The sequence below is a fragment of the Struthio camelus genome, chromosome 10 (assembly GCF_040807025.1).
Source record: "Struthio camelus isolate bStrCam1 chromosome 10, bStrCam1.hap1, whole genome shotgun sequence".
NCBI classification, from domain to species: Eukaryota; Metazoa; Chordata; class Aves; order Struthioniformes; family Struthionidae; genus Struthio; species Struthio camelus.
Window position 1 is genome coordinate 18,820,245 of NC_090951.1, and position 25,350 is coordinate 18,845,594.

Genomic DNA, 25,350 nt, shown 5'->3' on the forward strand with positions numbered 1-25,350 from the left:
CATATGGAACATGCAGGATTAAGTATTGTGAAGTAAATAGCAATGTACTAATAGTACTAATCAGGGCTGAATAGTTTCCCGTTTCAAAAAGTTCTTATTAAAAGAATACTGTGAATTCCCAAAGGATGTTCAAGTCCGATTCTATATTTTCTGTTCTTAACTGCGTTTTAGTTCTACACGGTTATATGGAATGCTTTTCCTTTCCTGTACCATCATGTGCCAAAAGAGGCATCAGTTTCTTCTCTTCCCCCCAATATTTTTTTTGAAAGAATACATGATTTTAATTATATATAGTTCAATTATAAAAATAAGCTAGCCGTATATTTAAATGTAATGTAGTCTTACCATTTCACGTAAGCCCATTTCAATAATTTATTTTAAACTTAATAGTTGCATCCTTAGCTACTTTCTTAAAAAGCACCTGCAATATTTCAAAAAATACTTGAGAAACAGGCAAATACAGTTGGAACTCTTATGGATGTAGTCATAACACAGAAGAAGTAGGCTTTAATATTTTTTAATAAAACAGAACTTCAGAGAAGAAAAACATCTGACCAGAAATACATCAGACTTACCATTGCTGTAGTTGTAGTGAACCCACTGACCACCTATCGGTTTTGGAAGTGACACTGGAGTCTCCTCTGCAAGTAAATTGTATAATCTGCATTCTACAAACAATTGCTGTATGGTGTCATCCACTGCAATTCGTGAGTCAGTAAAACAAAGAGATATAATTTCAATTCGTATTTTTTCACTTGCCTATTTAAAAACAAACCACAAACACAATTATTTTGTTAATGTTGACTAAGTTGACTTGAAGCGTTAACTCAAACAAACAAACATTTAAATCACTAGGTATTTTGTACGGTTAATACTGATTGATGGATTTTGACACAGGCACAATGAGACTCTAAAGCCCTAGGGTTTGTAGTTAACAGTATCATTGCAACAGATACTGCTTTATATTTGATGTTGAAAATATTTTTGCAATAGTCATACAGTGCTGGATAAGATTAGGTTTTATTTATGTACAAATAATTTCTGAGTCATATGTTTCAATTGCCATTATTTTCAGCTACATAACAAAGTGATCTGTATCTTGATCCTGTAACTGCTTGAAATAGCCTCAGTAGTAGTAAAGTTTTCCAAATAAAAAAAAAATTGTTAGACTCAGTGCCTACTGCAGACTACACTGGTATTAGATTAGATAAAAACACATCAAGTCACCAAGTACTGAAGTGTGTTAAGTAACCTTGGACTTGTATGAAATTCAATTTCACCTTCTGAACTTACCTAGTTAAATCACATAGACATTTAATGGGTAAAATTAACAATATGATAACAAAAGTAATATCTCAGTTGGTCTTCAGTAAAGCCTTTTCTTTTTATCTTTACTTAAAAATACATTTTTCTATTGCTTGTATGAAATTGTTTCATAACATGCAGCAATGCCTATACTTTTTGCTTACAAATAAATTTTACTAAAATTTATCTCATTTGGGGGATGTCGGACATGACAGAGGAAGTCACAAATATTTTTCTGTGATTCAAAGAAGGAAAAGCCACTGGAGTACACAGCTGAGCATTCAAAGATTAGATTCTTCAAGGCGCAAACAGAGCTCCTTGTTGTTCACATATGTTTTCTTTTCTTTTCTAATTTGTAACTTTATTAAAAATATTTCCCCTGTATGGAAATATTTTAGCACTTTCTGATTGTAAAATCAAATCACTTGAAGTAATAAATTATACATAAAATATTTCAAAGATTCACTTTCTAGATTCAGTGTTAGAACTGCAAATCAATATTCGCATTTATTATGGAATTTGCTTATGTTTTTCCAAGCTTATTATATAATTAATCAAACTAAAAAGCAGGTGTATCCGATTGTAAAAGTATCCTTCACATGGAACAATTTCCACTGCTGTCAAGCCCTTTCAATATTTGATGAAGTAATTTTACACCCTCCTTTCAAAAGACATTTCCTTTTATTATGTATCCTAAGACACTTTAACTAAAAACCCAAATCTGAATATTTCAATAAGGTTGTTTTATTATTCAGTAGATTCATGGAAATTTTACCAGAATGACAGAGAAAATTCCACACCATTCTGTCTCCACTAATACAGGTACACGGCTTCAGCTGGCAATATTACTAGGATTAGCATAGTATGATGAAATATTTAAAGGAATTTTTTTTCCTGAAATCTAATAAATCAAATGACTGCCAAATGTCATTAAAGTGATGGTCTTTGACTTGAATATGCTTTTCATATTCAAATCTGAAAAGAAAGAGATGAAAGCCTGGAAAGGTTACTCAGTTTCAACTAATAACCTCAAGCACTCTACATTCACATGCATAAAAAATGAAATTGGCTCTATTGTCTAATTTTACTTCAGAAACAACTCTTTTCTTCTTGCACTGAGCAGATGTATTAGCATCTGTATTTAAAGTGATATGCCGAGTGGTTTTGTTCCCCCCAAAGTATTTAGCAGTTATGTCAAACTAGTTTGTACACAGACGGTAGTTTATGAATCAAGTCCAAATACAATATCCTGTATTATAAAGTATTTCTTTTACATAATTTAAAATTTGTTTGACATATTTAACACTTGTAATTGCATCCTGTGGAAAAAGAATATTATAGTTTTTCCAAGGAAAGCAGAGTAGATTCAGCTACTGATGGTATTCTGCTTTCTCATTTACAAGAAAACAAATCACCGAGTCATACTATTACAAAATTGTAAGAAGAAATAAATTACTTTGGAGCTAAACATTCAAGAATATTTAAAGGCCTGGTTTTATTAATATTAAACATGAATTCAGCATATACAAAGTAGAACACAAGCTGACTTTAAAAAAAGGTTATATTTGCAAATAAAAATACACAACTGCTTAAGAATAGCATAGCTAGCGTGTCATATTTCACTACTAATATAAAAACCTCATATTATGTAGCCATGTGGAAAATATATGTAGCATCCAATATATGATAGGAATTAAATTTTAAACAACCATTTATATTTCTATGATGCAGAGTGAAATATTTTACCTATATTTTTCTTTCCTAAGTTTGTTTTAGCCTTTGTCTTATTTATTAGGCACTATTCAAGTGAAAAATTGATAGTTTATCATGATCACCTACTTCCCACAGGTCATTTTATTTTGATGTGAGCTAAATTATTCTTTCAAAACAAAATATTAAGAAATTATTTGGTTCACTATATAGCTTGTTACATGAATGGTAGAACAATATAAGCTACCATGTCTACATTGTGCACAATGAGGTGAACTTTTAAAAATGCTAATTTCATATTACTGGATTTTAACTTCCATTAGTCATTTAATGTTGCATTTAATTCATATATGAGTATTTTGATGATACTCAGATATTGCTTCTCTGTACAATAGTCTGCCTGTGATCAGCTACCTTTATCAGTGAAGATATATGTTAAATTTTGCTGAAATTTCCTTGAATATAGTGATTGGATGTACGTAATGGAACAAAGGATACTGGAATCATTTAAAGGAACATCGCTGAGAAATGGGTTCAGTGTTTTCATTTTGAGTGAAGAAAACAAAACACTGGACAGATTCTTTGTCTATGGCAATATTCTTACTTTCGGTATCATTTAATATAGGTTTTTGCTAATAGCAGCCAAAGATTTGGAAGAATCCCTCAACTTCTTCAACAGTTTTAGGATTAGGTTAAGTACTAATGCACTGGACATTACATCAGAATTTAAAGTCACTTAATATAACTTTCTGCATCTTTCTGATGTCTGAAAGAACAAGCAGTCTTAGTCTAGTTTCATGGAAAGTCTTGATTGCCGTCTTCAGGAAGCTGTCTATTCCTTACTTCCATATTTTCTAGAGACTCTGATGCGAATAATAACATTCCAACTGACCCTAATGGCTGATAATAGTATCCCAAAGAATTAAGAGTTTTACATAAAATGAGTTTGTGCTTTCTGCGCAAGACAATAGCATTGAAAATGTCTCACAGGAGCAACATAAACAATATTCAGTGTTACTGTATCTACAGTTTAACTAACTAACATATTGCCTTTGAAAAACTGAAAATACAGGAACTTTCTGTACCTTAAGATCAGCTTGAATCTTATCTTTAACAATGCTCAAAAATATTTATGCTTTACACTAAGATTTTTATGCAGTTATTTCTGCAGTCACTTGTCCACTTATTCACTTGCTCCCTATTATTTCAAGCTTAGAGCAAATCAGATTATTTGACAATAGTTTACAATTTATCGCAAACAATCATCTATTTGCAGGACTATCAGTATTACCTGATTGACAAATATATTTATTGAATGACAATCATCCTCTGCCTCTCTCATTAGAAAAGTGCTGAATTCCTGTGATCATCCTATTAACAATGTTAGAACAGAGTTGCAAAGAAATGCTATCATAGGAATGTCACTATAATTTAACTGCCTAGGGAGGTAAACGTTTCTTGTTAAGTAAGGGTCAAGATCTTACATCGTACACATAAAAACTGAATTCCTCCAAGTCCGCAACAATATGTGGTGACTTTTCATGCCAGGAACAGCATCTTACTAATGTTTTCCCTGTTAACAGTGTAGATGTGAGGAAAGAAAGGGTTATGGCAGCGCCCTCTATCCCTTTCTCCAAATTGGACAAGGCCTTCAAAAGGGCACCCACACTGCACTTGCTCTAAGAACTGGGACAAAGAGTTCTCTTCTTGTTGAGCAGCTCTTTTAGGTCAGATTTACTACAAAGAAGGTTAAGAGAGAATTTCCCGCCGGATCACTATTCTTTCTCAGGTGCTAGAAGATTGCAATGCCACAAGGTTAGCACCCTTAATAAGGTTCAGTGCAATCCCTTCAGCTCTCCCTAGAGCTACCATATCAACATCACTTACTGGATCTGCACTTAAGAACTGCACTGAGCAGCTATCATTTACCCCATAATTGTCTCAATATTTAACATCATTTTTGAAATGCATGCTTTTAGAGATTCACTAAACTAGGACCTATTTTTGACAATATTTTAGTAAGCACGTATCCAGTTGCCATCATTTTAGCTAGTGCACAAAGTCTGGATTCATCATTTTTAGAGCACGAATTCATGTTCAGTATCTTCAAAGGCATCAGTTACTACAGTCTGAGGAAACAACTCAAGGTCTACCGGTAGATCTTTCCTCTTCTATGCAAATCCATACCATACCAATCAATGCATTACATATTTTAAAAATTGACCATTTCTAATTTAGAGTTATACAACAAATATTTAAAAAAATACTAAGCTATTGCGGTCTCTGAAGCTCTCCCACCACATGATCGTAACAACTGTAAGTCAGAACAAAAATTCACATTTGCACTTTGCTCATAATAAAACTCTTGCTCAAGTGAACAAGATACCTTTTGAGTTTCTTCCCTTCATATGGCTTGCCCCCGTCACCCTTTCCGAAGAACAGACATAAAACTGCCCAATGTTCTTCCTGAGGATGACTTTTTTTTTTTTTAAAAAAAAAGATTTCTCTTGCAATTTGCCTGGGACACTGGCTCAACGAACAGCTTTTAAAGACGTAATTTTTCTAGGGATGCATAAATATAAAAAAGTAAATAAATCTAGAGCTGTTTGATAGGTAAGATACAAACTTCTTTGATTTTTATTTTCTCCCCAAGAAGGAGAGAAGCAGTATATAACTTATGCCTCCAGTCCTGTACCAACCTATACACTTCTCTATACTGCAGACTCCCTTAAAGAGGAGACTTGCTTGATTCTTTTAGTGTTTAAGCACTCATCACAGTTTATATCACCAGATCGAATGAAAATCAAATACCGACTGTATCAAACTTCAGAGCCAGTTAGCCACATCAGTACCAACTGGTCAACTGGTTTTTTATTCCAAATAATTCCTAAACTTTAAATTACTTCTAACTTCAAAAGCAAGTATGATCCCTAGGTAAATAAACATAGAGGACAGAAAATTTCTCAATAAAAAGAGCTCTTACTTTGTACGTTTTGGGTCTATCAACACTTGCCAGCAATTAAGCTACAGAAACAAGATGAAATAAAAAGTAGCAGCTTTGTGTAAAAAAATACACTACACAAACACAATGGGTTTTCAGTTTATATATGTATCTATGCATGTATTTTTTGTATATGTAGATCAGAGACTTCTAGGTGGATTTAAAAAAATAAATTAAATTTTTAAAATCTGTATTTGAAAGTTATTCCATTTAGAAAAAAATCTTGGTATGGAAAAAAAGAAGAAGTATCAGTTCATCATCTTCATTTGTTAAAAGCGCATATATATCAAATTGCACATTTTAATACAGCTGTTTTTATTATTTAGAGCCTTAATACATAATAGATTTGACACAGTTTTCCCCATCATATTATTCTATGGGGACAATACAAACGCACAAGAATGAATGGGATTCTATTCTCTCATATCCGCCAGCGTGAACGAAATTTTGCCTGGTGATATGTACCACAGCTAACCAAAACTTAAATTTAGTTTCAGATCATCTGCTATACTTTTCACATCTCCAATTAGGAAAACCTTTTCTATTTCTAAAATGACCATAACTTAGCTCCCCATCAAAGAGCTCTGATAAATAGAGCTTTACAGTGTTATTTCTACAGTTCTTTCTCCGTTGAAGGATTTCATGCATTTGCCCACCCACAGCATATTTTGGCACATGCACACAATTACAAATGGTCTTCCAAGCAAGCAACTAAGGAGCATTCATATTCATAAATATACAAAACATTATCAGCTAGGTTAATAATGGCTCCTGTTGAAATTTTTCTGCAGGCCTCCTCAGCCTTAAATTCTTCCACATAATTTAATATGCTGATTTTATTTGTCACCAAGTAGATAATGGGTTACCTAACAACAGCTGAATATTCTGTGGTTCTGGATCATTTCAAAAGCTGGTCTTTGGGGTTTTTTGGCATTATTTCCCTCTTTGCACCATGAGCTATGACTGGTAATAAATGCTTGTAATTATTACCTATCACACAAGCATCATTATAAAATTCTTGTCAAGAACTGTAACTACCATCATCATCTCCTTTTCTAACCTGTCTTACAAAGGTTGAAACCATCCATAGTAAAATCCTTGCTGTGAAAATTGTCCGATCACGTTTCCGTTGTACTCAGCTAATAGAAATTAAAGAAGTCGCCGTTTATCAGAAAAAGTTATTTTTTCCTCTTTTTCATCTTTTGCATTGTTTAGATTTTATGCAATCCCTTCAATATATTAAAAGTGGTTTCAAGCACTGCAGGCACAATTCTACACCTATTTTGATTCTTAACCACATCTGCAATTTGATAGTAGGGCACTGAAAATTGCACAAATTTATTAGCATTTAATTTTGGAAATAAGATAGCATCAGCAATGTTAGAAATGCACTTGAAAACAAAACAAACAGATTAAGACTCCCAAGCACAGTGCTTGAAGGACAGACCAGAACTGAAAAGATAAACACATACTACAAAGTATATTTGACAAGGGCTAGAAGTTTGAAATTTGTCATTTCAGTACATTATCTATTTAAACGAGGTACATCTCAAGTTTTACCAGAATAAATCACTGGGAAGAATGGGAAAAAGCAACTCAGGTTTTGCCTGGGGTCCTCAAAACTTCATCTCTTTCATTTTAGCTTTTGTCTCACATTGACTTTAGTAGCCAATAATCATCTTAAAGAGGGGGAACGGTAAATGCTTATTTTTTCCTTAGACTACTCAGTAGTCTTTGAAAATACTGACTAAAATACCTTAACAAGTTACCTGTACCTCATTCTGGTGTTTTCCATTTGAGGACTTTCATTTAGTGTTTCACTGAATATGCTGGTGCAGCACTTGTACTACCCCAATTGCTAATAGAAGGAAGGCTTAAATGAGAGTGAAGCAGTTAAGGTTGTATCTAGACAAGATGATGACAAAACTAATAGATTAGTGTTCCTGACAAAGTAGAATCAAGCCCACTCAATATCACAGGGCCAGCCTACACGAGAACGCAGCATAATCCTTAAAAAAAAAAAGAGTTGTCTGAACGTAGATCTCTAAATTCACGTTAGATAGCCACACCACAAGGCAGTTTAAGAAAACTGCTGAATACTCAGGCGTCTCCCTAAAGTACACTGAAAGTACAGAAGTCCTGTAGAAAGTAAACTGTAAGAGGAAACAAGGCATCCAGAGTTTAAAATTGCAATATAATATCCAGATAACTTTCTCTCCTTTGATGAATGCAGATAATATTCCATAGGAGGAATATCAAGGCATAATAGAAGTAAACACAGTTATTACTTTGCTATACCTATAACTTTATGCTTTACATCTTCACAACTTTTCACAGATACGTTTCATTGAAAAGCAGAATTACAAGCAATTGGCATTGCTTAACGGTGTTTAAGAGAATTTAACGTCAAAATTAATTGGATTATGAGATCTTAATTTACTTGAACCGGCAATGACAGTTTTCAATAAACTGCCATTAGTGCAAGAAAACGCACTCACAGTGCCTGTAACGAAGGAGAGAGATGTAAATACACCTCAAGTAAAATGGGACCACCACTGAATAAATTGCTTTTGCCAGTAATTGCCTTATGGGCATGATTTAAGGCAACTTGGAAGCTGTCAGCAGTAAATTTCATAGTGATAATTGAATGCTATATTATCTTCTATAAGGATAAAGTTTAGACATGGGGGTGAAAGGGAGGAGGGATAGAAGAGAAAAGACTTTTTTTTTTTTTTTTTAATATATAAAGACCATGCCAAAGGAAATGCAAATTCCCAGTTTTGATGTCTATTTTGAGGACCTGAAACAAGGCTTTTAATCAATGTATTATACATCAAATTGATAATGTTAACTTCTGATTATTCAAATGTATGAAATATTCATAGAGAACTGTCCAAACTTTTACATTTCTCAGACTTCTTTTCTCTATTAATTATCATGCCTGGAAGCTTTTTAGTAAAAGCAGCAGCCATCAGCCTGACTGAACCTGACAAGCTAGCAAGGCCCAATTACACTGGCACTCTGTGGCACTTTGATGTACTGGAAACGAAAAGAGATAGGGGCAAATTGTATAGCACATTATGTTAATGACTTGATTTAATCCAGCCACTAAACTTTATGTAGCCTGTTAAAAAAGATGCTAACACTAATTACGCCACTTTGGAAAGGAAAGAAGGGGACAAGCATTTCATATCGACAAAGTGAAGCTCATAAATGTTGTAAATGAAATGAAACAAAATGAAGTAATCTATGATTAATTATACATCATAGACAAGAAGAAAAGAGAAAGAAGCAAGGGGTACAGCTAAGTACTCGAAAATCTGTTAGATTCCTTTTATGATCAACATATCTAAGAAATAACCATGAACTGTCTAATTTGTAACATGCAAAAAAGAAACAGTATGATCTTAAATGGCTTAAACAGTTTGGCATACAGCTCAGATTTACAGGATAACTAGCATAACAATCTCTAAAAATCACAAGTTGTATTTACGGTGTTTGATTACTTGCAGGATATTCATCTCAAAAGATAAAAGGTACTGATCGTTAATCTTAAAAGAAAAAACAAAAAAAAACAAATTCAATCTCAATTTTCACAAGCTGTATTCTTTAAATTATTGTAGTTTTCAAATACAGCAATGCCTTATTTTAAAATCAAATTTCTATCAAATTTGTTGCCTTAATAGTTCATAACTTTTGTTGACTTGTGTTTTGTTATCTACCTTTCTTGAACACATACTTTATCACCTGATGAAAGGATCAATAGAGAGAAGAAGGAGTTAATGAACCATAAATGAAACTACACTCAAAATCCTTTCAGAAGTCATCTGAAGTAATTTTGATCTAATTAAATACAGGACAACTAGAAATGAATATATTAACTATATTATTGTTTGGCTTAATGGTGATGAGTATTAGTCATTTTAGTTTACAAAGTTACAGATGAAAATTTTTTTTTAACATTTTATATAAAAGAGTGTAATTCATCTTTCAAAATACCTTCTGTATCTCCCTTCAGCCTATACGAGTGGTAGTATTTCTAAATTCCCGCTAGAGCTTATAAGGAAGGAGCAGTACTTCTCATATAAAATATTACTTACTATTGCGAATTACTTTAGAAGAGGTCACACAGATGGTACTTGCATAAAGAATACAAAAATCAAACTCCTCTAGGTTATTACATATCAGAACATTAAAAAAGTTAAAGCCAGTAGGCTATAACCGTGTGATATTACTGGTCCTTTCAAAGAAAACTTAAGAAAGACCCAGGAACTATTAACCATTAGAAGTATCACAATCACTTTTTAAAAGTACTAGCTTTTTCTTTTCAAAGATTGTCAGCTTCAGCTTCAGGTCTAAAAATACAAAATATATACTTGTAGAGAGCTGCACTATTGAGAAAATGCTCAAAGTAAATATTCCAAATTTGGGTTCTTATGTGTCATGCTGTTTATGTTGCTTTACAGTCATTAATTGCTGGTTTTAAGCACAAATCCAACGAATATCATTTCTGTACATGTCCCCAAATAACAATACACAGAAATGAACACTGAAGTGATTGGATACTGCACATGCATAAGCTTTTTTGAGAATCGGTCTTCAGTTCTAAAATTATTGGGAAGTCAAGAACAACAACAAAAAAATCTATTTGGTCCAATTGGAAAATGCATCTAATTTTGCATGGTATTAATACCTTCAAGCCTAGGCAATTGCCATTTCAACAACATTCAATCAAGTCAACAAACTGTGATGAAACACAGCAGGTAGCCAAGCATTGCAGACTTACTACAGGCCTTGACAAGTTATATTATTCTCCTCTTCCTCAGAAAGCACTGGGAAAAGAGTGCACGTTTTCTGACCTAAAGGCAACACACAGGACTGAACAACAAGACATATAAAAATAGTGGTAATTATTATTATATCCTAATCTTCTATGGTTGGGTTTTGGTTGGCTCAACACAGGGAAGACCAATATATGAGACTTACTAAAGGGAAATGAATTAAGGGTTTGTTGGCAGCAAAAATCCCAGATGACAACAAAGGAAAGGAGGGCAACAAACACAACTACAGTTAAAGGAAATAAAGCATGCTGAAGCACACACAATAAGTCGTGGCATAGAGGTACCTTCTTCAAGTAACACAAGGCTTTCATGGCTTTTTTAGTCTTTTTCAATTTAAGGCTCCTGTTGCGAGTTACATAACAAGTACATTCCCAAAATGTGAATCTTCACGCAAAAACATTAGACTTGATTTTTTAAACTTTTATAAAGAAGGAAGGAAAGACTAAAAAGGTGAAAATATGTGTCAGTAAGCACCAGTTGGGTATCTGATTCATCACAAACTTAAGTAAGATGAGAAATCACGGCAAGTAAAAGCACTGAAAATAACAAAGAAATAACGTACACCATGTGAGTCTCAATAGATATCAGAAAAAGTAAACATGTAAGGGGGTCTGAATGAGGTCTAATTTGCCAAACAAAAAAATTCCAGTATTTTAACCCCAAAAGTGAAGATATTTTCTATTATCCAAGCATATTTTTTCATATCCATTGCAATGTCTAAGGTAATGTATTTTGAAAAAAAGTTTTTTTTTTTTAGTTATTAGCTTCTACATTTTATCTGGCCAGGACATAACTTTTCTTCTACACGCTCAACCTAAAATCTATTTAGATATAAAGTTTATAACTTGAGACAAAGAAACAATGAAGGAGGTCTACAAGATACATTTATAATCCAGTGATTTATTATTATCTCACAAAAATCAAAATAAATACTGGCTTGTGATAGTTTATATGCACATTGAAGAGTATTTTAAATAAGAATAGGAATTCGGTTCGACTAGGAGGAGGGAAATAATTGGTATGATTATGGGTGATGGCGGGGGAAAGTGGGGGCTAGAAGCAAATGAATTCTCAGGGTGGCCCAGTGTCCTGCAAAAATAGGCTTGGGCTGATGTGGGCTTGGCAGTCCAAAACTTTGTGGGGGAAAGATTTCTTTATTTGGGCCCACCTAAAGCAATATTTAGGTTCAGGAGATGGCAATATATGAGAACTATCCTCTTTTAGGTACTGCATGATTCTTGCCTGATTTTTTTTTTTTTTTTCCCAAATACAAATCACTTATAAACTTAGCCAAACAGGTCTTTTTTCCTTTTGGAAACTTATTCTGGGAACTCATGAAGCAATCATGTAATAAAAATTAATCTTAAGAAGAGACACTACAGAAATATACACTATTTTTTTTTTTTTTTTTTTTTAAGGCCAGACAGTATGTGGGTAGGTATCATGCAAATAAATACATAAATCTCTAGCACTACTCTATCAGAGCACTTTATTTGAGTCAAAAGAATAATTAAAACAAATCTTTAATCAGAGACAATAATCTATGTAAAAAGTGATGTGATGGTTTGAAATCTAAGCAATCCAATTGCTAGTATTTATTACAGCAATCCTTAAGTTCTTGGTATACGCCAAAGATTTCCTAAACAATAATGTTAAATTCAAATGATACTTTCACATAAAATTTGAAGAGTCATCATCAGGTAGTCATATGTGTAACTACCCGACACGAAAGGTCAGTTTTTCAGGTTCACTGAGAAGTCTGGGTTCAGTTTACATGTAAAATACTGTAAATTACACACACAATATGGCCATTAGATTAACCATTCCACGGTCTGTGACGAAGTGACAGTCTGTGAAAAAGTGTCTATTTGAACTGGAAACAGGCAAACATACATTAGTCAAAGACTCCTCAAAATCTGACCTTAGAAATAACAAAGCTTATTTTGGAGCATGTTATGCTTAAAATATTTTTCTTAGACTTACTAAATATTGAATTGCCAAAAATACTCTGACTGACCTGTTTAATATTCTTGGATACTGGACTTGGAACAATACAATCATCGCTATCAGTTATTATTGATTCAATGGCATCATTTGCCTGTCTATCATCTTGGTCTGCTAAAAAATAAAAAATAAATACAGTTAAAAAAAAGAATCTATATTTATAGTCCATTCGAGATCTGTTGAGAAACCTGATAGCAATATATTAGCTTTTCCAATAAATATAACGCAATAGCACCAGGTAAATCTTCTTTTCTTTGCAGATGATAACATTGGCAAATTAATGACCTTTAAAGTGTTCTAAAGAGCCTTTTTTTCCTGGTTCCCTAAAAATACTAATGTTTCCCGGAGGAAAGGCAATGAGTGCAATGATAAAAGTCACTGAATCTGTGGATTTCCTCTGGTTAGGTTTACCACCATGCACATACAAAGAAGAGAGTATTCTTTTCTTTTTTTAAAAATAATTGTTCTGCATGCAGATGAACTATTTTCTAAAGCATTCAGGTCTCTCTCTTCTGGAAAAAAATAATTTACAAACACAACAGGGAGGTAACATGTTTCTCAAGTTTTACTAACGAAGAATTCTTGCACAGAATCTGCAAACAACCGAATGTAAAATTCTAGCATCCTGTTTGTGCCCTTTTTTTTTTTTTTTTTTTTTTACTAGTATCAAGGATTCAGTTTATTTCTATGATACAAAGTTTAAACTCAGAGGTATAACAGGATGACCTGGTTTTTATAACCTTTAGGTAAAACTGCTTCTAACAACTTTATGTCACGTATGTGATACAACATACTACTCTCTCACTGTCTGAAAGGATCTCTGATACCAGCATTGACTGTTATCTGCAGACAAAAGGAGCATACTCATTAAAATAGTTTTTAGAACAGCATAGTTCTAACGGAGAATATAAAGACATTTAAAATAGAAGCCAGGTTTCCTTTAATATTTTATGAATCTAGGTCAGATACCAGATTTTTGCATTCAATTACAATGCAGTTTCCATTTGGGCTGAAAATAATAGCTATATACCCACCACCCAGCTTCAGCTATAAAGTACAACAGAACATCATTTCTGTCATGAAGCTTCTCATAATGAGGCAGCTCCAACTGCTAGGAAGAAATGCTTAAAAAATGGAGAGAAATATAGATTTATTAAGGAAATACAGTTACTTATTCATAAAAATGAATTCTACCTTCTGGTTCCAATTCTTCAGTTATTTCTGTTTCATCTCCAGAGGTAGCTGAGCTTTGGTCAGCCAACTGTCCCTCAGACAGATGTGAGAGGTCTTCTTTCTCCTGTTGAATTTCTTCAGCAATCTCCTTTACCTTATCACCTGTCAGGCTTTCTTGTTTAACCTCACATACCACACGCAATGCAAAAATAGATAAATTTATAGCATTTATAAATACTCCTTGAATAGTAAAAGTTACTTAAGTTTAAAACTTTAAGAGTTATGGCTCATGTTCCTTACACATTGTCTTCTAAACAGTTATGTTGCTGATGTAGCATAGGAGGCAATAAGTTGATTGGTTTTCAACTGCAGTAACAAATAATTGACAAAGTAAAAAGACAAATATCTAACAACGTACATTTGCTAAAGTATAGCTTTTATAATCATTTGGTACTTGTCAAAACACATATACAGGCTCTTAGATTTGCAAACATACATTTGCATTTCAGCTCCTCCAGTTCTAAAATACTCATTTTCCAAGAAATCTTACTCAGTTGGCAATTTTATAACTTAGCTTATTCAATATCTTCTGTTTCCAAAGCAAACTAAAAATCACATAAAAGAAGAAGTTATATGCTGAACACCACAAGCAAGTCATCTAAGGTAAAAGAACTTCCGTGCATGATTTCATTTGAGAAAAATTGAAGTAAATCTTATTACCTTCTCTCACTTGAAGTACAATTACATATAATAATACCGCATTAGCCAATATAACATTAGAGACATGGCATCTCCTATGCAAATTTGCTGGAGAAATATGTAAAACCTATTATCACATAATTCTCTACGACTGAAATTTCCAGAGTTAGGAACACTAAGGCCTCATTTGCCCCTTTCAGAATACAAGAGAGAACTTTCAGCTGTCCACAGAACATCTAGGTTTTCCAAAATTGTTTTACACTTAGACCACATTATTCCCTGAAAAGTTCTTTTAAACTGCTCTAAGGTATTGAAACCATACATGGAATAGTCACAACAGTGAAGTGTCTTCCTCTATAAATGAAGCTCATCCTGGAAATTTTCAAGTGGTAAAGAAAAAGGCTTTATGCCTCTTATACTCCTCCCTGGCATAAATAACGTGTCATAACCGGACCATGGCATATTCTAGACAATGCCTGGCCATTCCTTATACATAATTGTTTCAGTGACAGAACTGCATTTTTGTGGCTAAAATTTTCACAGACAGAACACTTTTTGATTAATCTACTTGGCCAATACCACCCAGTTTGGTGGAAGGGAAACAGCTTTTGAATGAAAGTCCAAAATGAGCTTTAAAACAGAAAAGTGAAAGGAAGATAAGGGCCAGTGAGCAACTGTTCTGTTGCACCACTGGAACCTACAGTCTGACAATCTGCCACAACAGCTTAAGGTCACAACCAATTGCAATATTACAAATTACAATGTTTGATACTTTTCTTCACCTTGGAATGCTACATATTTAGCACATATTCTAAAGTTAGTGCATCCTTCATCGTTCCCTTCCTCCTGCCCCCTGTATAATAATTTTTAGAGGGAGGACAGAATAAATTTGAAGTAAATACGGAAATAAATAAGTAGAGATACTCCTGTCTAATGACCAAAAGAGAAGAACATCATCCCAAGGACTCATTCTTTTTCCTATATATTTCAGGCATGTTTTTGAGATCTCATTCAAGCATAGTTTTATATTTAAAAAATGACTCTGAAGAGACATCACATACCAAGAATTCAATTACAGTACACAATAGAAAGCCACAAAATGAATAATCTCATATCATACCTCTGGAACACTTGGAGCTGTTGAAGCCTCAGTCTTCTGTGCAAGTTCCTTGTCATTTTCAACAGTAACAGAGTCCTAAGTTATGGGTAAAATATGTGGAAGCATTTAGTATAAACTACAGAACACATGAAAGTAGGTAAAATATGAGGAAGCATTTAGTATAAACTACAGAACACATGAAAGTAGGTATGAATTTACTGGTGGAGAAGCATTTGAACAGGAAATCATGGCCTCCTTTGCATCCCTGCATTAGCATTACTGCTTCTGCTCCCTGCTATAGCTTCCAGGCTATAGCCAGGCTGGACAACTCTTACAGCGTGGCTTTGGACCCTAATACACATCAAACAATTCATCACACTTTTTAGTGAGTTTCCTTTTTCCAAGTCAACTACTTGCTTTGGCATGTGCCACGTTAATATCCAAGAACTAGATTTTCTGCTATTCTGGAAGTGAAATATGCTGTTCCTGTTCATTTTCGTTTTAACTCATTAAGCTTCTAAATTTTCTTGCTTCTAAATTTTCTTGCATGAACACTTTTGCAATGTCAACAGAAGGCTCGGACTTCAGAGAAACCCCAGTTATTTCATTATTAATTGTTAACGACACTTTTGTCTGTACCCAGACAGTGAGGGCTGGATTTTGAAAGCAGCTAAGGGAGCTAACTGCCCAGTACTGAGTGACTTCCAATGGAGACAGAATAGCTAACTCTCTCCTTTTGAAAAATACATTTTATGAAAAACTGTCAAATTTTGAGAGGTTACTCTTTGCATTGTTGAAGATAAAAGGTGCTACGTGTGTAAGTATAAGGCTAACATTTCAGTTTTCCACATGTAAGCTTTCACTGTTGTATCCTATTTTTAAAAACTAAAAACAACAAGAAATCAATTTTATTCCTATTTCCAGTCCATACTGTGCAATTCAAAACAACGTTGTAGTCATGGTAAAGTAGACAATAGCAGAAAGATCTGTGAAGTGAAAACTGATGTTATAATTTCAAAGAAGAAATCTAATCAAGGCCTTTACAAATATAAAAAATGAAAAAAAAAACCACACCTAGTTTTTAATTAATACAATACAATATTATTAACTAATAATAATACTCATAACCAATAACCCTTTAAAATTAGATGTTAAGGTATCTATCTTAATTTACTGGATTTAATGAAAAGAGTAAATATAGTCTATTCTCAGTTATCTGAAGGCAGTTTATGTAAGAGCAAATAAAAATTTACTCCATAGAAAAGATGAACTTGAGTTAGTTCCATGCAGAGCCATCTGGAGTCTAGAAGGATGTACCCACGATAGTGCAGCCCAGGTCTAGAAGTACTATAACTGTTTTCACAGGGTGTGTAACCCCAGGTGATAAACCTTGTGGAACAGAGGTGACTCTGAACTGCGTCAAATTGTGTATCTCATTACTACAACACTTAAGATCTGCGTGGATTAAGCTGGTTCTTGTAGAGCTGTTTAGAGGTCTGTGCAGGTGGCACGCAATACAAAGACATTTTAATTAAAAACCCAGGGTGATGGGAAACACAGGGCAGAGACAGTTAACTGGTCCTACTGGAAGCAACCTTAAGTCTATGAAAGCTGAAGCTGTTAAACTGTGGTGGACAGCAAGTAGTTCTGAGGGAGTTACACAGATATCCCCTCATTGTGCCCTTCTATCTTTATGCAGTACTGTGCTATCATTCATTGCCCAGGACATCCCAGTTTTTTGTTGCTTAAATAATGGAGTGCCCTTGCTTCAACATGCACGAACAAAACACTTAAAACTTACTGTCCTCTGTAATGAGCTGACATCCAGAAAAGATACTTTTTTGTCTGCTTGCGCTGCACGCTGCCTTGGTTTGGGTGTTGGTATCTATAATACACAAATAGAGTTGAAGACCATTTATTGCTATATTCTAACCACCTGATTTTACCATAAATTCTGAGGGACCCTAATTTTTCCTGTAGTCAAATGTAATTGTACTAAACTTAGATATCATCAACTCTAAACAGGCAAGATGATGTAGATCTTGTTTGAATCGTCAACCACGCAAAAATGAAAATAACTTTCAGAATAAAGCCACAAATGGGTGTAATGGACTACAGCATTCACGGAACGCAACATGAGTTTTATGTGAAAAAACTGCAGGACTGAACTCAAATCGTTCTGTCAGATGGTATTTATTATTATTATTATTATTATTATTTACGGAGTGCATAAATAACATAGCAATTCTTTTTCTTGCTCTGTAGGCTTATCATAGTTTTGACACCACCTCCTTCATCCTTTTGGGAAATGCTGACATAGAAACAGGTAAGAAACTGGTATCAGTTGCAAAATTAACAAAAAGGCCCAGAAATACTTCTGTCTTGATGTTACAACACAGAAGAGAAAAAAATAAATAAGAAGTGGCTTACTGCTTTTCATTTTTTACTTTCTTCATGAAGGCAGAAGTTCTCCTTCACTTCCATTGATTTTTATGCACAAAAATTTCCTTACGTTACTTTTTATTTATTAGTTTACTTATGAGTGATTTTAAGAAGCTAATTTGGACATCTTAGCCCCATACTCCAGGCACCAGAATAACAAGGAGTGTGGCGCAGACACATGTAAGTATCTGTACGTACAGCTTGAGTCTGGCTGCTTGAGAATTCTTTTGGCCCAAAGTTACCCCTACTGAGTTCTGGCTAAGCGTCTAATAAGAGACCACAGAAATAATAGGTAGCCAACTTCATGACCATTACAAATTTCAACCTCAGACCTAAAGTTATACAAACATACAACTACTTAATTTTAAAGAGGACAGCTGCATTGAAAAGAGAATAAATAAGCATTAAGTATCTTCCTTATAAAATTAATGTTTTTTATTTCTCTTTCTTCTTTTGCTAACTAGTTACCTACCATTACAGAAGACCTTTGAAAGTTACAGACACAGGAAAGATTTCACTTCTGAAAGGAAATTCAAGATGGTGGTTATATGAAGTATTTGTATGAAGTACAGTAAGGACAAATTCTGGTCAGCAGGGAAGAACTAAATGATCTGAGGTAAATAGGTCTTTTGCATCTCTTAACTTCTGTGAGTTTTTTAAGCTACTTACTGTCACTGGTGAAGTAAAAGGAGACAGGGTTCGAGTCTGCACTTCCTCCTCTTCCAGGAATTTAGTTGCCATTGATTTCTCCTTTTGAATGTAATTTACTAAGTCTGCAGCCACTGCTGACTCACTTGGTGGTAAGTAAAGAAACTTCCATTTTAACTCAACTTTGATAGTACCAGTAGTACGTCTTTCAGTATCTGTTAATTCAAAAGTACCTGAAAGCAAAATGCAAGTCTTAAATTACGTATCTTATTTTAGATATATACAATAAAATGTGGTAAAAAAAAAAAAAAAGTGAGTCAAGAATTAAATGACTCAATAGTCTTAATTTTAGAAGGTAAATAATGTCAAAATATTATCTTTTGTAGCTCCAAATATCACAGAGGACATTCAGAAATGCAGGATTTAGAATGGACGTCAAGATTAACGGGTATAACTCACTAGATTACTGCGTTCTTTCAAGATATCTTGTTGGTTTCTCAGACAATCCAATAATACGTAATTGATCTTTATTTACATCTTTCAATATCTGTCTTAACCAAAATCTTTCTTAATAAGTTATTTTTGTTATTTAAATGGGTTTCAAATATCTGTAAGTTGCTAAATCTTTACCAGAGAAGAAACATCTTAAATTCACTTGCAAATTTTCCCCTTTTATCCATTTACATGGGATTATTATAGAATCCTATCATTAAACACAACATACAAAGCATATAAATATTTCAAAGTGGACACAACAGTAACTATTAAGCAGCTTTATTATAAACACTGCAGCAAGTTTGCAAATGATACTAACTTGTGGGGAGCAGTCCATGCAGGCTCCCCTGAAGGCAGGGCTGCTCTTTGTAGAAAGTAGAAAAAGGGGCAACCCTGGAATGTTCTGTTAGTCCAGTCTTAGTGACCAAAAGAAACATCTGAAGCTCTTTCTTTCTCTCATGTTTGCAGTTTACTCGTTATATTAAAGAATCATTGATCAGTTTCAAGCTCTGACACAGACTTTTCGTTAGCCATGACTGAAGTAACACTGATGCAAAGTTTCTTTCTGGATTTCATTTGGAATTTAAAATTCTGTTAAACCAGAACCACAGATGATAGGTAATAGCTTTTCTCTGTTTTGGCTCTTAAAGAGATTTAAAGAGATTTGGAAACAGGAGGTAAAGATTTCGTTAGCCTTAAAAAGGTCAAATTCTTACCAGAGATGCATCTGTCATGTGCTAAAGAAATTAGAGGCACATTGGCTTTTCCTAAATAATCACCTTCTTCCAGCTCACCATCATCAAATACATAAAAAGTTAAGGTTTCTGATTTTAGGTATCGGTCTAAATCTGCATTCATCAGCACTTGGAAACACATATGGTCATCTATTTGTGGGTTGTTGCTGCGAGGAATGATGGGAGTATCATGGTCTGCAAAATCAAAGAACTTGTAGACAACATAAGGATTCGGCTGAAGATGTTCTTTCCTGGACTGTAGACTGTTACAACATTTTATTGTAATGTGGAGTTCATTTAAATTGCCATCTGTTGAAGTGCTGACTTGGGCAGTTCTAAGTATCTGCTGCTTTAAATGAAAAAGAAGTTAAATTAAAAACATTAGAATCCTTATGTTGCCGTACTCCAAGAACTACATAAACAGAAAAATAACTGATTGTTTGAATGACACTCCAATTACTGTTTAACTGTATGTCAAAATGTTACTTGCTCTATAAATTCAGCTACATCTTTCTTTGGTTGTGGGTATAAAGAAGTAAGGGGTTAATCCTTTCCCGTCTGTGATTATTCGCCTTATTCTCCTGAAACTTTACAGTCTACGCTTCTTATCTTGAGAGCTATTCTGTGTCCTGATACAATTTTTGTAACTGTAGTCCCTTTTATATATGTATTTTTCAATAATTAGATTGCACTGCAAATTAATTTGTCTCAGTATTTTCTTCTTCTAAAACCTTTACATATACAAATTCCAACAGCAGAAATCAGCATGTAAACAGTAATAATAAATGTTTAAAGTAGATAAGAAACTCAATGATTTCAAAAATTTTATCAATTACCTATGATCATGGCCTGTATGTACTATGGAACCCAAGGTCAGCAAACTAGGAAATTTATTTTAATAGAAACGGAAGAGTAACAAGAAAACAAATAATATGACTATTTTTATATTGATATCAAAAGCCTCTACTGTTTTTATTGCAATATGTCACAGATATCTTCAGTCATTGTACCTAATTATCTTGCCAGGGTAAGCCAGAGAGTTCTGTCTTTTGGTATCTGGGAAAATGTGTATCAGTTTGATTTTGTATGATAAAATATTAAATATTTTGGTTAAATAATCCAAACTGAAATAGTTAAATGCATATTTGGCTTCCTCATTACGATCAACTATTTAATATGCAATCGCAGGATTACATTTCAAGCTACATACAGAACTGGAAAAAATTCATTGTAGCAGTTTGCATGTAGTTCATGTTTCCAAGATTTCTGCAACTATACAGGACAGTTTTCATATACGTGTTTAACTAGGGAAAGCTTAAATTTTGGAACACACAACTGAAGGTACTTTTGCAGCTGCAGACAGAGAGAACTTTTAACATAATGCAACCATCTGTGCTGTAGATATATGACTTTTAATTTCTGCCTGAAATATTTCTGAAAACTGCAGTGTTTCGGGCAGCTCTGTAGAAGCTGTCCTTCATTTCCCCCCATTTTTCCTACTTTATTTCCTCCTAGATAATCACTACATTTCATCTACCATGTTTGAATCTAGAATTTTACAATAATTACAGTAAAACTCTTTCTTCCACACGCCTTACCTTTCAACTTTGTGTAGACTGGTAACACAGCCAGATTTAACAAAAATAACAAGTTTTGGCATTTAAAAACTGCCAGAATTTACCAGTTAGTTAAAAATCTCCTTTGATTCTTTCAAAGTCAGCTTTAAAATAAATGTAACAATATTATCAACCACTAAATTACTCTGAAAATACCTCCACTGACTTGTAATAGGATTCATGCACCAAATACTTCTCAGATAACATTATGGTATAAACTGAAATTCTGGTATAACATAAGTTTATACTATAGGATAATGTAAAGCATTAAAGTTACTCCAGATTTACTGTTTTTTAGGCTGGAATAAATAACAAAATGACATGTTAGAAGGTCTGCAGCAGTTGAATTTATACAGCTAAGCCTGGTTGTTTTAACTTCCTAAGACAATTATTCAAGATATCTCAAATTCCCTTCCTTTTCCGTCTGTGACCCTGGCTAAGCACGATTATACAGTGAGTTACAGCAACAGAATTCCCTCTCCATCTAAGAAAAGGAAAAGTGAAATAATCTGAACTTTGTAATACTCAAACGTTAAGAACTTCAAGACCCTTCTTAAAAACGACTTAACCTATAACAGCAATCTGACATTGGGTTGACTTAACATTCCTGTGGATTGTAGTAGAGCAAAGTATCAATGAAATCTGGCACTTACAGGTTAGGCAAATTAAATATATTTGTTATATAATTATTTCAAAATTTCAAGCCACAAAGTTACTGACAATTTCAGTAAAAAATAATAACTGAAGTTTAAGATTTAGTCTCTTTAGCAAAGCTATGATTCAACTGGTTCTTGAACTCTTTATATGACAAAAATGTTGTTCAGCTGATATTTTTCCACTCAAGAATCTTTAAGTTCCTTAGCCTTGAATAAATTAAGAGTTGAAGTAAAATATCTGAACTGACAAAGTAATTTTGAACAGTTTATTCCAACAAAACTATTAAGTACAAAACCAATCATACCTGAGATGATTGCTCATGTTCCCTAAAATTGGATGTTATATACCCTAGAGCTTTTGATCTTTCTTTGTAGAGTCTAATAGCTTGATCCATAGGAACTCGTAACCTGATCCAGTATTCTATGGTGCCATAATTCTGGACGTTTCCTTTGATTCCTAAGCAATAAATACATTTATGAGTACATTAATTTTCTTTTCCATGTTAAAGTACTTAAGTCAAACACAAAAGCTAGGCAACACCACAAATCTAGTATTAGTTGATCTTGTGACTATGCACTATGACAGTTTTTGCTGATTTGACAGGTTGAGTTTATATCAGAACGAGGAACAACTTTGTTGGCTCTACAAGGTCTGAAAACAAAAGACAAAAATTGTTTCATTTTGTAATCTGCAACATTTATTGTCCAAGCTATGGAGTCACATGAAGTTCATTATTTTAATCTCTCTAAGCTTAGGAAAGTTTGGTATGCCAACAGCTGAAAATGTCCCACAAAGTGGCAGGCAGTTTTAATTACTGGCTACATTACCACTTTGTAATGGCTTGCTGAACCACACTTTTGACACCCTGACAAAGGTAGGCAGTTAGAGGCCTCTATATATACACTGATGTGGCAAAACACTTCCAGCAGAAAAAGCAAGCAGCATAAAAAATTGAGTTCTTTTCAGAAAAGCCTTGTCTAAGATATTCTAAAATTGTTTTAAAATGAACTAAATTTAAAAAAAAGCCAACTCTCCTATAGATTATGCTTCTATATGAGACAGTATCATCAGTAAAGCATATAATTCATACCTTTTTAATGTTTTGCTACTATCATATTCAGACCTCTGACTTATCAGTTTAAACTAAAACCAACTGTAACCATTTATTTTATTTACTGATAAGATATGAGGTGATATATTTATGACACAACAGCCAGGTATGAAGCATTGATGTTTGACAGTCTTCCAATACAGAAATGTTTTTGCTTTTAAAGTATATTCTGTCAAAATACATAATTACATATGCAAAAATAAAATAATCCAATAGATATTAAGTGAAATTCTGGTTTCATGACAATTTCATGACAATGCTATTGACTTCACCGGATTTATAATTTCATCCACTGCTTCACTCAAAAGAGCGAGTCTTGCCCAGGCTAAATTCTTGAATTATGTTTTATCCATGCCAAACCATAAGTATTAAAATATAATACACATCATAAGGTGCAACAGGTGACTTTGTGACTCACAGTTCGTATTTTGCATTTCACAGTTTTAAGTACGCAGTGCAATCTTTTATCAGTAACGGTCTTAGAGGACGAAAGAAATATACATTAAGCAATTAAAACTAAAACACAGTTAACTACATACTAGAGTAATTCAGTAAAATGAAAAAGAATGTCAATCTTGCATCATTTTAAAGCATTCTCTGGAGTATTCTTTAAAAAAAATGCTAAAAACTGCATAGTACCACTGCAAAATCAAGTATGCTGCTCTACTAACTACTTTTTTTCCAGGCTATTGTATAATTGTATCGAATAAGACAATATCATCTCTTTTATTAAATTATTATTTTAAATTATTATTTTCATGTATAATATCACTTTGTAAGTAACCTTTATGTAGACAAACAATAGCATGCTATTGCCAGACAAGATTCTCTAATGCCATTTCCAGCATCAAGTCTATTATGTCACATACTTCAGTATCACTGTACTAAGACCATCTTTTTCCTCACTCTGCTATGGGCAAAATTTCACCTGTCAGAGCTTTCTCACAACTGTCAGCAGAATCAAGAGAACATACTGACATGCTGCACATCTAAGAGGAAATATCATGTTGTATACACCATTTTTTCCTTCTGAAGTATTAATACATGAATTCAGTGATGGCCAAATACACATTACTTAATTGCCATTTACAATACTGCACCAAATAGAATAGTTTTTGATATGTTAATTACCAATTAAAGTTGCTGTGCTGTAGATCCTGCTATTGTTTTCCAAGATTTCATGGAACTTCAGTTGACACACAGCAGCTGTTTCATAATCTGTGCCACACGCATGATGAACCTCAAGTGTGATACTGTTTCTCTGTATGTAATGCAAGAAGTAGTCATCAACCCGCACAAGATATTGAGAAGTGAAGTCATAGGATGGGATAAACCCACACACTACTGGGGTTGTCTGAAGTTCGAAGTCATAGAATGCGTAAGTACAAAAAGTTGCAGGTTCCTGGTCACCAAAAGCTTGCACAGCTTCAGTAGAAAATATCACTTTGCTAATGTGAATTTCAAAAAGGTTGTCTCCTCTTTCTAAATGTAAAGTTTCATCAAATTCATCCACTGGATCATCTGGCAGTATTTCTGGTTTGAATTTGTGCTGCTTAGTACCATAGGCAATATCTCTTAGTTGAGCTGCCAAAAAAAAACAAAAAACAAAAAACAAAAACAAACAAACAAAAAAACCAACTACAATATGAATTCCTCATTTTAATGTCAATTATAATTAATGACTGAGTTGACAGGAAAAAGGAATAATTCAACTATACTAAAAATTTTACTTTTTTAAAGGTGTTACCAACCGCCCCCCCTACATATTTAAAATAATACATTTGCTGCTCATTTAGCACACTGACAAATATCAAG

The 25,350-nt window shown here is 33.6% G+C and overlaps 1 protein-coding gene across 11 annotated transcripts in view; it reads right to left on the reverse strand.

Moving 5' to 3' along the window:
- The window catches only part of RPGRIP1L (RPGRIP1 like), an 85,777-nt gene that overhangs the window by 18,861 nt on the left and 41,566 nt on the right, over positions 1 to 25,350 (reverse strand). For 6 of the 11 annotated variants that reach the window (XM_068955761.1, XM_068955759.1, XM_068955760.1 and 3 more), the window contains 9 exons: positions 24,667 to 25,119; positions 22,729 to 22,880; positions 20,134 to 20,500; positions 18,944 to 19,155; positions 17,634 to 17,717; positions 15,854 to 15,928; positions 14,056 to 14,218; positions 12,875 to 12,975; positions 576 to 759 (listed from right to left, as the gene is read on the reverse strand). In XM_068955761.1, coding sequence (XP_068811862.1) covers positions 576 to 759; positions 12,875 to 12,975; positions 14,056 to 14,218; positions 15,854 to 15,928; positions 17,634 to 17,717; positions 18,944 to 19,155; positions 20,134 to 20,500; positions 22,729 to 22,880; positions 24,667 to 25,119 — 1,791 coding nt within the window. The remainder of the gene's footprint in view (positions 1 to 575; positions 760 to 12,874; positions 12,976 to 14,055; positions 14,219 to 15,853; positions 15,929 to 17,633; positions 17,718 to 18,943; positions 19,156 to 20,133; positions 20,501 to 22,728; positions 22,881 to 24,666; positions 25,120 to 25,350) is intronic. The other 5 variants (XM_009678297.2, XM_068955754.1, XR_011143205.1 and 2 more) reach the window with 4 other exon arrangements.